At 40.1% G+C, this 12,736-nt stretch overlaps 1 protein-coding gene across 4 annotated transcripts in view; it reads right to left on the reverse strand.

Moving 5' to 3' along the window:
• COL14A1 (collagen type XIV alpha 1 chain) overlaps positions 1-12,736 on the reverse strand; it is a 234,915-nt gene that overhangs the window by 111,766 nt on the left and 110,413 nt on the right. For all 4 annotated transcript variants that reach the window (XM_013996512.2, XM_005662880.3, XM_021090550.1 and 1 more), the window contains exons 24-25: positions 5,185-5,331; positions 375-431 (exon numbers count right to left, since the gene is read on the reverse strand). In XM_013996512.2, coding sequence (XP_013851966.1) covers positions 375-431; positions 5,185-5,331 — 204 coding nt within the window. The remainder of the gene's footprint in view (positions 1-374; positions 432-5,184; positions 5,332-12,736) is intronic.

Raw genomic sequence — 12,736 nt, forward strand, 5'->3', positions numbered from 1 at the left:
AACACTGCATAGATTTTAAACATATAGCATATTACTTTGATGCACTGATATACTGTAAATGGTTGAATATTTAGCCCCTAGATATGGTGTTAGATATCACTGCATCACTCACTAAATATGATGTAGTGATACTTAGCACCTCTATCCCATTATATAATTATAGCACAATATTGTTACCTAGATTCATTATAGTACACATTAGATCTCTATCTCTTATTTCTCACTCATTATAAGTTTATACCTCACAAGGGTTTAATAAGCATGTGTATTAAGGAGAAAATATCTTTTATTAATACCTTGGTTTTTAAGTGGACAAAAAAAACCAACAGAAATACAAAACCTGAAATCACATCATGATTATATTATTCTTTTACCTTCTTTCGCTGGTGGAATCGTTGGAGGAAAGGTAGGTGGTGGAGTAGGAAGTGATTCTATAAAGGGGAGGGAGAAATAACATCCATTAGCCATCTCATCTGTGGCAAAGAGAAAGGGGTTAAGGAGTCACAATTCTTCAGGGGAATCAATGATTTTGACAATTGTCTCTGCAAGAATTTAGTGAACTTAGTACCCACTGTAAATCAACCACGCCTGCGAAAATCAGTTCCTACCATCCCCTCAACCTCCGCCTGAAGGCTTGAAATGCCATTTTGCCACAATTCCGTTTACCCAGCGGGAGTCTATGTAATTTAAGCGTCAACTGCAAGGTGCTTCTAACGCTGATTTAAGGTAGGAACGCTGCCAGCCTTTTTCAGATTAGTCTTTGGCTGCTTTCACACATATATTAAACTATATTTCCATCCTGCCTAAGGACTGACCATCAGTCCATGTTCAATAGGACTTTCCCCCTTTTCACCCTGCATCCCTAGGACTGGTCCTCAGGAATCTGATTCACTCTCTATTCTGTTCAGGCTGGGTCTGGAAAACTTTCAGTTCTGAGAACCAAATGGAAGGACAGTGAGAAGCTACAGATGTCCAGATCTGTTCAACCTACATGACAAGGGCTGAGAAGTCTGTGTAATATGTGGAGGTGTGGTTGGGTCAAGGGTCATGGGTAGAGTTACATTAGAGCAGTGACTTCCATGCCAATTTGGGTGGCAAGGCACCAGGAAGTGATGGCATCATTGGGTAAACATCTGAATGTTATTTTTTCACATATTTTTTTTCATTCTATTTGGTGCTAAAGATGTATGAAAAATTGAGAAAAGTCTTTTTATTATCTCAGTTTAATATGAGAGAAAACCCTCAACTAATCATAGCCATTCACACAGAGGGAGACAGTAGGCACCAAATAGCTGGAAGGATTTGAGCTCAGACAGAATGTTTGCTGGGAATGTGGTAAAGGGAAGTCTTTCACTGGCAGGAAGATTGGAAGAGATGAATTTTAAGGTCTCTTCCAATTCTAAGAGCCAATAAAAGAACATTATTTGAGTAAAGTAATTCAACATTTAAAGGAATGAGGTAACTGTATATTACTGATATGGAAAAATTTTGAGATTAATCAGCATGTGAAATAAATTCCATTATATTATATATATATATAAAAGAAAACCAGGTATAATTTCTTGAAGGAGACCAAGCTGCTACAAATGAGTATTTCTGGGAAGGAAAAATGAGGGAAGAGGGAACACGACAATGCACTTTCTACCCATGGCTGCATTATTATAAATTTTAAATGACATATCATTTTTGTTCCAACATGTGCCTTATAGCAAATATATTTTTGTTCACATATGTATTTACACTACAGACATAAATTTAACAGGTGTTAACACTTTTAAAATAGACAAAAATCACTAGTTAACATTTTCACTTTTATCTTTTACAAGTAATTTTTGAAACTAAAATTTTTCAAAAGTAAAAACTTTGAGAAATTTTAATATTAAAACTAGGACTGCAAAACTTTTTTTGAAAGCACTCTGAACATGCTTCTAAAGCCAGATTTATTTTTCTTAAAGTCTGTGGAAATAGTGGGTCATCTTTAAATTATGCATTTTCTTTTATCTTTTCTTTTTTTCTTTTTAGGGCCCCACCTGCAGCATATGGACATTCCCAGGCTAGGGGTCGAATTGGAGCTGCAGCTTCTGGCCTACACCACAGCCACGGCAATGCGGGATCTGAGCCACATTGTGATCTACACTGCAGCTTGTGGCAACGCTGGATCCTTAACCCACTGAGCAAAGCCGGGATTGAACATGCTTCCTCAAGGATACTAGTTGGTTCTTAACCTGCTGAACCACAACAGGAACTCCGATTTTGCTTTTTCTTTAATGTAAAAAACTGAGGCATATCTTCAGTTCAGTCAATAAATTAAGAACCAAGTGAGTGAACGGCTGTGGCAGCCAGATCAACATGTTTGGTCAGAACATCTGGCCTAAGAATCTCTTGGATAAGAATAACCACCATGCATGGGTGACACGTGTTTATGTTCTCTATGTGGCATACAGATGGTCCCTGTCTTCCAGTATGTGAGAAGCTGTCACATGGAAGAGGGAATAGTCTTGATCTGCACTGCTTCCGAAGGCTGAACTAAAGCCAGTGTGTAGAAACTCTAGGATGACAGATGTCCCCAACAGAAGGAAAACATTTACATCAGAGCTTTCCAAACTCACCCTTGATGGGTAGTTAACAGTTGTGAGGTTGAGGTTAGGGGAAGTCAAAGCAGACCAGGGGCCCCAAACTCAAATATTTTTAGAGGTCAGGAGAGTAATGAATGTGAGACAGGACTTAGTCTAAACATTTAAGGAATAACAAACTTGAGAGCACATATACGTCTAAAAGAGACAGCAGTTACTGGGTTTCCGTAGACTAGCACCATGAGGATATGTGTGCCCTGTATCGTCAGATCTTTTGATTTTTTTTTTGCTTTTCAGGGCCACACCCATGGCATATGGAAGTTCCCAAGCTAGGGGTCCAATTGGAGCTGGAATTGTCAGCCTATGCCATAGCCATAGCAATGCCAGATCTGAGCCACATCTGCAACCTACACCATAGCTTGTGGCAACGCCAGATTCTTAGCCTACTGAGCAAAGCCAGGGATAGAACCCACATCCTCCTGGCTACTGGTTGGGTTCTTAATCCACTGAGCCACAATGGGAACTCCATGAATTTTCCAGAATACTTTAAAACTCCCCCCCCCAAAAAAAAGACCCAGAGAAAACACCATTGATTGTAAGAACTAACACCATGGCCATCGGTTTGTGACTTTCCAGAAGAAGGTCACGGTGATAACAAAAGTACTTGTTCCATAGGAGACAGGCTGAAAAGTTCCTCAGCAGGCTCTTTTCATTGGATCTTTACTGCCACCAAAGGAGGTAAGAGAGTAGGTATTTAATTTTATTAATTTTCTAGTTTCTCAGATAAGCCCTTATTGACAATTTAGTGTAACTTTTTAGGTATTTAATTTTATTGATAAGCAAAAAGTAGCTCAGAGACACTGACTTGCTCAAGCCCACAGCACTAAACAGAACCCCAATCAGACCTGTTGAACTTGAAATCTTTTTTTTTTTTTTCCCCACGCCAGGGATTGATCTCCTGCCACAGCAGTGTCAACACCAGATCCTTAAACTGTTAGGCCAGGGAACTCCAGACTCTAAATCTTATGTACTACCAGGTTCGTACTAATTTTGAAATTACATAATCCTCTATCCATAAAACAAATTCTAATGAGCAATAAAAAACTAACTACCGATATATTCTTCAACATGGATAAAGCTCAAAAATATGCTAAGTGAAATATGCCAGATGCAAAAAGCTACATCTTACATATTCCCATTGATATGGAATGTCTAGAAAAGACAAATGTAGAAGACAAGAAAGTAGACTGCCCGGACAGACTGTGGGAAAGAGGTCTCTCTGTTGAACGAGCATGAAAGATCTCTTTGGATTGATGCGAATGCTGTAACATGGGATTGCGGTGATCACTGCACAACACTTTAAATGTACTGAAAAAAAAAATCACTGAATTGTAGGAGTTCCTGTCATGGCGCAGCAGAAACAAATCTGACTAGGAACCATGAGGTTGAGGATTCAGTCCCTGAGCCTTGCTCAGTGGGTTAAGCATCCGGTGTTGCTGTGAGCCGTGATCCTGCATTGCTGTGGCTGTGGTGCAGGCTGGCAGCTACAGCTCCGATTAGATCCCTAGCCTGGGAACCTCCATATGCCGTGGGTATGGCCCTAAAAAGACAAAAGACAAACAAAAAGAAAAACACTGAGTTGTACACTTAAAATGGATCAATTTTATGGAATGTAAGTTACACCTCAAAAGCACATGTGTAATGTAAAATATTGACTATGTGAGTGTTATGAAGTAAAATCTTTGTGTTAGAAAAAAAAAAGTAGATGATTCAGTTAACTATGTCTTCACCTTCTTTGTCTGAAGGTCATATATTGATGCAGGGCAACTGAAAGACATGGGTAGTAGAACTTTCTAAACATCAGAACATGGTAGAGGGGCTACCTGGAAAGGCCATCGCCCACCACCTTTTCAGACATTAATCTTCAGGGTTTTCAAGTTTAAGTTCAAGATACTGGATCGGGGACACACAAATGCCCCCCAGAATTCACTACAATTCAAGTCATTTTAATGTTTGTGGCCTCTGGGTCAGAAATCCTTGATTCAAATCCATACCAAGAAGTTGACAGCATCCTTGCTCTTTAGAAGATGTAAAAAGTGCTTTGTTTTCATTTTATCCTTTGCCTTTCCCTTCAGTGCATCAGCTTTTCAGCCAGCTTGGAAAAAGCACCAAAGTCTCTTAAGTAGGCAAGTCTAGGGTCAGCCAGTTGGAACATCTTGGCTCTCTTCCCACCTCATGGCTGTAGGAATATGCCATTGTTTTAAGGTTGGGACCCAGTCCTTACACTTCATTTCACACTCCACATACCACAAATGTTCCTAATGGAAATAGATCACAATATAGGCCATTGTTTCAAGCACTTTGCCGTCATAAGGCCTTCTGGTCCCTTGCGACAACATAGGGAGGATGGCAAAAAGCCATAAAGATGACATCAGTGGGCCACATCCAATGAATTCTGGGACTCGATGAGACAAGCACAACTTACAGATATTCCTAGATAGCAAAGGCTAATACTATTCTAAATAGGAAAAGATTTTTCAAGCAAAACAAGATGCCTAAAATATTGTTCGTTCACGGAGACAGGGATCAGGAAAGAATACGATTGACTTACTTGTTTTTTCCATTATGCTCACACTGGGTCCCTCCATCTCCTGAAGCTTTGTGTAAACACTGATTTTATATTGTGAATCAGGCTGAAGTCCATAGAAGCAATGCCTGGTTGTCCCTCCACCTAGAGTGGATTCTTGCTTTTGTGTATCTGCAATCAAAACAAAACAAAACACACATATATGACATTTTTTTAAAAAACAGCCATCAGTAGATAATTTGCTTCTAAAATGCTTAATAGGGATGACCTATTCAGATTTCTCCAGAATGAATTAAACTTGTTTGAGGTGTTGTTATCTTTTTTTAAAAAGTTATGACAGGCACTGATTTTTTAATAATTGAAAATCACTTATATGTGCATAAAAGAGACTAAAAAGTCTCACCTTATCAGTCAACTTTCTCTAACAAACAGAGAATTGGTAATGTTTATAATTAGATGTACATATCTCAATTGATCTATTGGACAGGTAGGGAGGTGAGTATACTTATCTTTAAAACATTTCTTTTTATTTAATGTGATTTTCCAGAACACAGTCAAACAAATAAAAATCGACATAAAAAGATACAGCTTATTACCATACAAAAGGACATCCTTCTTGGCAGTGGTCTAAAGATATAAGCAGAGGGTTAGAAGCTGTAAGGTTCTAAGCAGTCTTCATGGCTGTGGGCCAAGGGGTGGGCTTCCAGAATCCCAGAAGCTTTGTCCATGTGTCCAGGTTGTGTGCAAAGCTCCCACAAATGCAAGCAAGTGCTTGAAGCAGCACTGGGACAGCCGGGGTGTCCCCAGACGGTCCGAGTCCCACCTCTCAGTCTTGACTTTTAACTGACATTCACGCCTTCTTTCAATAGCAAAGGAGACTCCGAGGGAGCTTAGAAGAGGCTTTCCAAATTCCTTGGATTCACTTTAAAGATCTTTTTTTAAAAAAAATTCTTTTAAAATCATAATTAAGGAAATAGGACATGGTGCTTAAGTGGCTTAGGACCATAAATGCCATAAAACTCAGTCTTCCAACTCCTGGTTTCAAGGTTCTTTTTGTGGTGCCAAGGAGACATGTCACACACAATCTTTTCCATATCCCACCTTCTCTGTCCTGTCTCTGCCGTGGCGGAGACACAAAGAACTTAGAAGGCCTGACGAGCTGCTGGTTATTTTCTCCATGCCCATCCCCACAGGAAAAATTGCTTTGCCTTCCTGAAAGAGTAAGTGCCCGCTCTAGGGCTTGGAGTCTGGGCAAAGCTGGATTAATTATACTAATCATTTTCTGAGCGCTTACTCTCATACCAGGTTCTTTGCCTGGTATTTAATGACCAAAATAACAGCAAAAGTAATAATGGTCGATAATCTAGTGAGCATTTACCACGTGCCAGGCCCTAGTCTAAGGATCTTATATATATGAATTCATTTGATCCCTATAATATTTATGGTTTTCCCCAACTGAAAGACAAGAAACTGGAGGCCAGACAAGTTTGTCCATACACTAAGGTGCAGAATTTAAAAGTAAATTCAGACCTTCAAAGCCCCATCTCAAAGGATGTTGCTTTCATTTCCGTTAACACAACAGAAAATAATGTGAGTTAAATATACGATTTGTTTCAAAACAAAACACTTTGAAAGCTGCTGAGTGCATATGAAATTGGCAAGCATGATAGCTAGGGAGATCAGTCCTCATGGCTAAGTGCTTTATGACTCCATTCAACGTGGGCAGCCTAACTTGGTGGCTTTCATTACAGAGGAATTTCAAATGGGTTTTCTTCATAGGCATAGTGTGCTTATTATTATAATTATCATTATTATTATCATTATTTTGTTTTTTTTAGAGGAACACCCACAGCATATGGAGGTGCCCAGGCTAGGGGTTGAATCAGAGCTGCAGCCACCAGCCTACACCACAGCCACAGCAACGCCAGATCTGAGCTGCATCTGCGACCTACACCACAGGCCATAGCAACTCCGGATCCTTAACCCGCTGAATGAGGTCCGGGATCAAACCCAAATCCTCATGGATACTAGTCAGGTTCATTAAACACTGAGCCACCATGGGAACTCCTATTATCATTTTTTTAACTACATGAATAATTGGTTAAAAAGCAAAATCGCTGCGACCATGAAAAAAGAAAAAATACACCATGCAAATTTCCCTCTAGACTGATTTTCATCTGATTTATAAATTTCATCCTTCCAGTCAAAGTTTTATGTAGCTTTATTTCTAAGAATTTAAAAATCACGGTTAAAAGCTACAGTGATTAAACCTTACACATGTAATTTTGTGCTTAAAAAGAACTCCTGTGAAATGTTATTTATAGTTTATTAATATAAATACACTGTAGAAAATATTAAAAAATACCAGTTGTTTTTTTAAGCATAAAACGTGAAAATGTCAGAGTTCCGGCTGTGGTGCAGTGGGTTAAGAATCTGACTGCAGTGGCCTGGGTTGTTGGGGAGGTTTGAGTATAATCCTCAGTGCCGCAGTGGTTCAAGGATCTGGCATTGCTGCAGCTGTGGCTCTGGTCACAGCTGAAGGTTGGATTCAGTCCATGGCACAGGAACTTCCATATGCCACAGGGCGTGTGGCCATAAAAAGAAAAAAACGAGTGAATATGTTAACTAGTGATTATTGTCTATTTTAAAAGTGTAATACCTGTTACATTTTCATCTACAGTTTAAATACATAAACGAGAACAAAAATATATTTACTATAAGGCACGTGTCAGAACAAAAATGATATGTCATTTAAAATTTTGTCTATGGGCAAATCCTGATTTTTTTAAAAATATAACTAAATTAAGGTCATTTGTTAAATGAAATTTGAAATTTATTTTTATAATTGTGGAACTCGAGAGTTTCAAAAGTGAACTTTATAATATAATCTTTAGTAATATATTTGCTTGGAATGACTTAGGTCTACCACAGTATTTTCTTTACCATATATTATACAAAACAATGAAATAAAAAAATTGTTAGAGTGTTTGTGAGATTATATATTGCCATGAAAGAAGTTTAATAGTAAGAAAATATGAGTCAACCCTGCCCTCTGCTTTGCCAATGTGAAGTTCAGGCTGGGATTCCCAGGCTCAAAACCCCATCATAGCTGCTTCTCTCTGATCATCAACCACTCTTAGGAGCCTCCTCCATCTCCTGCGAACCACGTGAAAGACAAACCTGTCCTAAATTCTTTGCATAGATTATCTTTATCTCCACAAAAGCTTCCGGGACTCTCCAGGAATCAATTCTAGTAGTGTGCTTTTCTGTCATTTCCTCTATTTCTCGTGAATACTCATACATTTTACAAGCCTTTGGCACCAGAATATAAATGGGTTTCACCGCTACAACAAAAACAACAGAAAAATCTACAAATCATTGGAAAACTGGAACAGGCACTGTAACATTTATGGGAAACAGTATCGGTTTGATCCCAATGCTAACAAAGAGGGGTTACATGAATGGAGGTATATCCATGTTGGTTTTGGCATATGTGATTCAGGCCTAATGGCTTTGCCTTAAAGAAAAACATTTAAACCGATCAGACGATGACTAATTTCCTCAACCCTTTGTGCCAAAAGCCAGGAGTTAAATTTATGTTTTGGACCAGGGGACAAAAATCTGTCGTTGTGCATTCACTCTTATGAAGCAAGGTTAAATGCATTCTCCGGGTTATTATCATACAGATTATCATGCCACCAACTTGACTCATCAAAATGTCCTATGGGGAGTTACCAAGATCCACAGGCAAAGCACATCCAGGATCCAGGATGCTCAGCTGGAATTTTATGATCTATGCTTCCACTCCCCAGGTCTTCCAAATACCCTGATCCCCAAACATAATACCACTGCCTCCCAAAGTTCTCATCTCATCTTGAGAATAAGTTTTGTTGCATACGATCTTTTTTTTTTTTTTTTTAATCTGGCTCCTCCTCAGGTAGGCTCTCCACTATGCTGCCGTTCTCTTCCCTTGTCAATGAATAGCAGAGCATTTCAATGAATTGACATTTCAATACCAAAAGACAGAAGACAAAATGAACATCCTTTGAAACTTAAAAAAATCCCACTAAAGGAGTTTCCTTTGTGGCTCAGCGGGTTAAGAACCAAACTCGTATCCATGAGGATGCAGGGTCCATCCTTGGCTTTGCTCATGGGTGAAGGATCCAGGGTGGCTGCAAGCTGTGGCATGGGTCGCAGATGTGGCTTGGAGCTGGAGTTGCTGTGGCTGTGATGGAGGCCTGTAGCTGCAGCTCCAATTTGACCCCTAGTCCAGAAACTTCCATATGCCACAAGTGCAGCCCTAAAAAGAAAACAAGAAAAGAAGAGAAATAAAAGAAAAAAAAATCCACCTAAAAAGACATGCACCCAGTTACTGGGATTTGGGAGGGATCACAGTACCGTGGCCCCCGTGGTGTGTAACTATTCTATAGCCAACACGAGGCGCCACGTCTACTCAAAAACAGCTGGACCGAGAGACAGGGCTCTTGACCATCTGAGGACCCAACAGGGGCTCTCATGGAGCTCTGTGTCATTCAAAACCAACCCAAAGTCTCTGTCCTACAATTAACCAAGAGCCTACAATTTAATTTGGAAAATGGATCACTGACTCAAAAGCATTTTTGAGTTCAGCCTCTCCCAAGACTTGATCCTTCTGGTAATCTTTCTTTTTTTCCTTCTTGGCTAGGAAAAAAAACAGTCATAATATTTACGTGGGTAGAGGACAGCTGTTGTTTTTGCCTGTCTTGCATTTAATCTCTCTTTCTTTGAATCCATGCCTCCCCCCACTTGGGTGTTTTTTTTTTGTCGTTGTTGGTTTTTTTTTAATTTGGAAAGGACTGAATAAGAATGCCCCGCCCCCACACCTCCAGATACGGGGGTGAGAGCTAACCAGGTCCCACCTGTCAGTTTATTTCATGCCCTTGAAATCAATGAGAGATTTAGGGGCATGTGACCCCAAAGCAGGCCAATATGACTCAGTTCCTGGATGTTTGTGGGAATTATTGAGAAAGAGGAGTTTTCTTTCCACTAAGACTATTAAGCTGGAAGCAAGAAGGATGTCATTCTGGATCTGACTGAAGCCAACTCACAATCTGGTTGAGAATAAAGGCAGAGGAGGGCAGAGCAGAGGGGGAGCAGGGCTTCGTCTCGATGACATTGCTTGCACACCTAGGTGTAGATGAGCCTGAAGCCAGACACTGGTGAACTTCTCAGTATATTGGCCAGTAAATTGACCCTTTTGCTTAAGTCCCATTGATTGATGTTTCTGCCATTGACAAATCAAGCAAACAAACCTGATGATGGAGCCTGACTGTTTTAGTCACAAAATCCTTGGAAATGTGTTGGTATGACCTCAAGTAAAAAGACTCGAAAGAAGAAATTTCTGAAAAACTGAAGCCCAGAGAAGTCAACCAGCAGTTGTGGTTAATGCAGAGGCAAAACTACTGACTTCATCTCAGAATAAAAAGGGCCCATGACCAGGAGTTCCCATTGTGGCTCAGGAGAAACAAACTTGACTAGTATCCATGAGGATGTGGGTTCAATCCCTGGCCTCTCTAGTGGGCTGGGGATCCGGTGTTGCCATGAGCTGTGGTGTAGGTCTCAGACGTGGCTGGGATCCCATGTTGCTGTGGCTACAGTGTAGGCCGGCAGCTGTAGCTCCAATTCGACCCCTAGCCTGAGAACTTCCATATGCTGCAAGTGGAGCCCTAAAGAAAAAAGAAAAAAAAAGTGCACATGACCAGACCATGGGGAATTTAAAACACACACACTGAAAAAATTACCTGGCAGACAGTGGGAATTTGGCAGAGCCATTCAGAAAGAAGCCAGCCAGGTATAAGGCTTTTCTCCAGTACATGGGGGAAGTGGGTTCCATTTCTCTCGTTTCTCCTCTGATTGGAGGGTGGGAGGGGAAAGGACTGAATTTTCTGCAGAGACAGCATATGTAGCCAATGGGCGATATTACAGAGTTGAAACAGGGGGAGCCCTGGGGCTCATCCAGCCAAGAAAGTAGAGGCTCTTGATCACTAGGTCTTCAAAGGCAGTGATCAAGAGGATGATTGCATTTCTCCATGAGATAAAGAAACCGAACTAATTCCTTCTCACTCCCAAGTGGAAAGACTATTCCCTGACCTAAATTATGTTAAGTTCAAATATTTAAACACGTTCCCCTCTGCTATCCCCTCAGTCACTCCCCCACCCCAGCACTCCATTTAAGGCCGTCGGTTAGAGTCTGTTGCTTAATAATATTGGCTAATAATAATAAGTTGGTTACAAATACTCAGTTGGACACCTGAGCAAATGAGATGTAAGCTCACGGGGTTCATAAATCTCTTAGTTATAAATGCTGAAAAATAAAGTGAACCACAGTTTTGTTCATTCCTGTTGAAGTGAGACTGTCAAGGCTCAGCAGAAGGGTTCTTGGGCAGCCTGAAAAGAATACGGAGGGAAATAACTTAACTGGAAGATAAGAGGGAAATGTGGACTCCTATTGTTTGCTAGTAAAGATCCTGGCTTCCGAAAGAGCTTATTGAGGTTTCAAACTACAAGATCAATGATAACAAGCACATCAATCACATCCTTGGATAAGCTATTCCAGGGCTATTTGGCAAATATGCTAAAGTAAAAAGCCTTTACATTTTAAAAAAGATTAAAAATATTTTTTAGGAGTTCCCCATCGTGGCGCAGTAGTTAATGAATCTGACTAGGAACCATGAGGTTGTGGGTCTGATCCCTGGCCTTGCTCAGTGGGTTAAGGATCTGGCGTTGCCATGAGCCGTGGTGTAGGTTGCAGATGCGGCTCAGATCCTGCATTGCTGTGGCTCTAGCGTAGGCCGGTGGCTACAGCTCCAATTAGACCCCCTACCTGGGAACCTCCATATGCCGAGGGAAGCGGCCCTAGAAAAGGCAAAAGGACAAAAATATACATATATATATATTTTATTAAGTAGAACTTAATAAAAAAAAGTATGGATTTCATTAATCCCATGATAAAGCCAGTTTTGCTATCATGTCAATCTATGTAATTAAAATTTTTCATAAAAGACAATAAATATCTATAGGGCCCTATGTCTCATCCTGTCAGCTTCTTCAGTGACAGAATAAAAAATATTCTGAGATTGTTTGGAAGTGTGATTTTTATAGTTACTTTTATCTTTTAAAGCTTAACAAATACCACTAAATGTGATAAATGTCAACCCTTCTATATTAAAGTGTGACTTAGCTAGTCTTAAAAAGATATATGAAACATAACTCAAGATTTTATAGCTGTTTCTCAAACAGTTGCACATCTTTCATCTAATTCTGCTTAAGCATCCCATAAATCATATAAATACCACCACAAAGTCCATGGGATTTGCCCTGATTTTCTTTTGTTCAATGTTTATTCCAGATTGAAGCCATGCCCATTTGCTTAGGCAATATCTGGCTAAAGGGATCTATACAGGATCACATGTAGAGAATCAAAGACTTAGTGACTTAGCACATCACAGAGACAATGCCTTGGTTGGTGTTGGCAGGAATCTCTTCTTGTCATGCTCCGCTTCTGGTCTCAGATTTTCAGCATATTTCCCAAGCTCTC

This window comes from Sus scrofa, chromosome 4, assembly GCF_000003025.6.
Source record: "Sus scrofa isolate TJ Tabasco breed Duroc chromosome 4, Sscrofa11.1, whole genome shotgun sequence".
Lineage (NCBI taxonomy): Eukaryota > Metazoa > Chordata > Mammalia > Artiodactyla > Suidae > Sus > Sus scrofa.